The sequence below is a fragment of the Pygoscelis adeliae genome, unplaced genomic scaffold (genome assembly GCF_000699105.1).
Source record: "Pygoscelis adeliae isolate BGI_AS28 unplaced genomic scaffold, ASM69910v1 Scaffold339, whole genome shotgun sequence".
Classification (NCBI taxonomy): domain Eukaryota; kingdom Metazoa; phylum Chordata; class Aves; order Sphenisciformes; family Spheniscidae; genus Pygoscelis; species Pygoscelis adeliae.
The window spans coordinates 637186-638855 of record NW_008825544.1 but is presented as its reverse complement, the minus strand read 5'-3'; the positions used below and the strand labels follow the sequence as shown (position 1 = coordinate 638855).

The following is a 1670-nucleotide window of genomic DNA, read 5'->3' as shown; positions in this document are numbered from 1 at the left end:
CGGGCGGCTCCCCCTGCCGGGCGGAGGCCACGCAGCGCTGCGGGCGGCCACACGTGCGGGGGTACGGATGGATACATGTACCGGTGTGGCATTGTACAGACAGACTCACAGACACGTGTGCCAGTCTGCGCATACGTGCCGGTGTGGGTGCACGGACAGACACACATATGGATAGAGACATGGACGTGCATAGGTGTGGACCTGCACACACATGCACACATACAGGTACGCACACATGCACACACCTACCTGCACAGGCATGCATGCACAGGCAGACCCACATGTGCACACACACACCCATGCACACACGTGTGTGCACACCTGTGCATACATACTCTTGCACTTCCATGTGTACACAGCACACACGTGGCACATACAGGCACACACATATACACATAGAGGCAGGAATACATGCACATGCACACATATGTACATCCACTTGTGTACACACGTATACCCACACATGCACATCTATACATGCATAGACATACATACAAGCACACACATATACTTCCTATGCACATACCTAATCATATGCATGCGCACACACACGCATGCACATAGGCACAGGCATATATATATACACACACCTACATGTATAGGCGCAGGCAGACGTGTGCATACACACAAATGCTCACACATACACACACAGGCACACCGGCAGCATGTGGATGCGGTGGGCTCCTGGGGACCCTGGCACCCTGGGGACCTGATTGGGCAGGTGGGGGCCAAGTGGATGCTGTGGCCGTCCCAGCACCCATCAGGTGAGAGGCAGGAGCCCATGGGTGCCACATGCCACCCTGGGGCGCACGTGGCCCTGACCCATGTAACCTGTCTTCACACAGGCAGGCAGGGGCAGGAAGCTGCTGGATGCGGGCAGGGGGGCAGCGGGTTTATTGCCTCCACAGAGCATCCAGAGCAGCTGAGCTGCGGCATTGCCCCAGGGGGGCTCGGGGCACAGTCCTTCCCCAGCCCAGCGGGGCATGTGGCTACCGAGGAGTCCTGTCCCAGCAGTGAGTGCATGGCGCACCCTGGTCTCCGGTGGTCCCAGTGCAGGGTGGGCTTTCCTGGGGTTGCTGGTGGCTGTCAGCACTCGTACTGTGGTGGGGCACAGCGCCCGGCCCTGTGGGGCAGAGAAGCCATGAGAGCTGTGCCAGGGTCCCTGGAGGGGGGGCATCCCCGGGCTGGGGGCACCCAGGGTGGGGCGCAAAGCTGGGCTCTGATGGGGCTCGGCCACTGGGGGGTGCCTAGGCTGAGGGCACTGGGACTGGGGGACAGTGGGACTGGGGGGCACCAGGATTGGGGGGCACAGGACTGTCCCTGGGCTGAGGGCAGCGGGGAGTGGCATAGGCGTGGGGGGTCCCAGGGTGGAGAACTCCCAAAGCTGAGGAGGTTGGTGGGGTTGGGGTACTTGTGGGGCCCCACGGCTGGGGACATTGGGGTACATGGCAGGGTCCTAGAGCTGGAGACACTGTGGGGATGAAGATACATGTGGGGTCCCAGGGATGCAGGCTAGGCTGGGCAGGGGGTGATGCGGTGGACAGGCAGGGGTCCCTGCTCACCTGCAGGCCCTGGTGACGCACTCGAGGCTGTGCCGGCAGTGAGCACCCAGGGGTCTGCTGCCCACCATCCTCCAGAAGGGCGTCATGCGGGGCAGCCGGGGGACCGCG

At 62.0% G+C, this 1670-nt stretch overlaps 1 protein-coding gene across 1 annotated transcript in view; it reads right to left on the bottom strand.

Moving 5' to 3' along the window:
• PHKA1 (phosphorylase kinase, alpha 1 (muscle)) overlaps window positions 1–1670 on the bottom strand; it is a 22774-nt gene that overhangs the window by 20773 nt on the left and 331 nt on the right. Inside the window, exon 2 of the mRNA XM_009332011.1 lies at window positions 1031–1123. Coding sequence (XP_009330286.1) covers window positions 1031–1123 — 93 coding nt within the window. The remainder of the gene's footprint in view (window positions 1–1030; window positions 1124–1670) is intronic.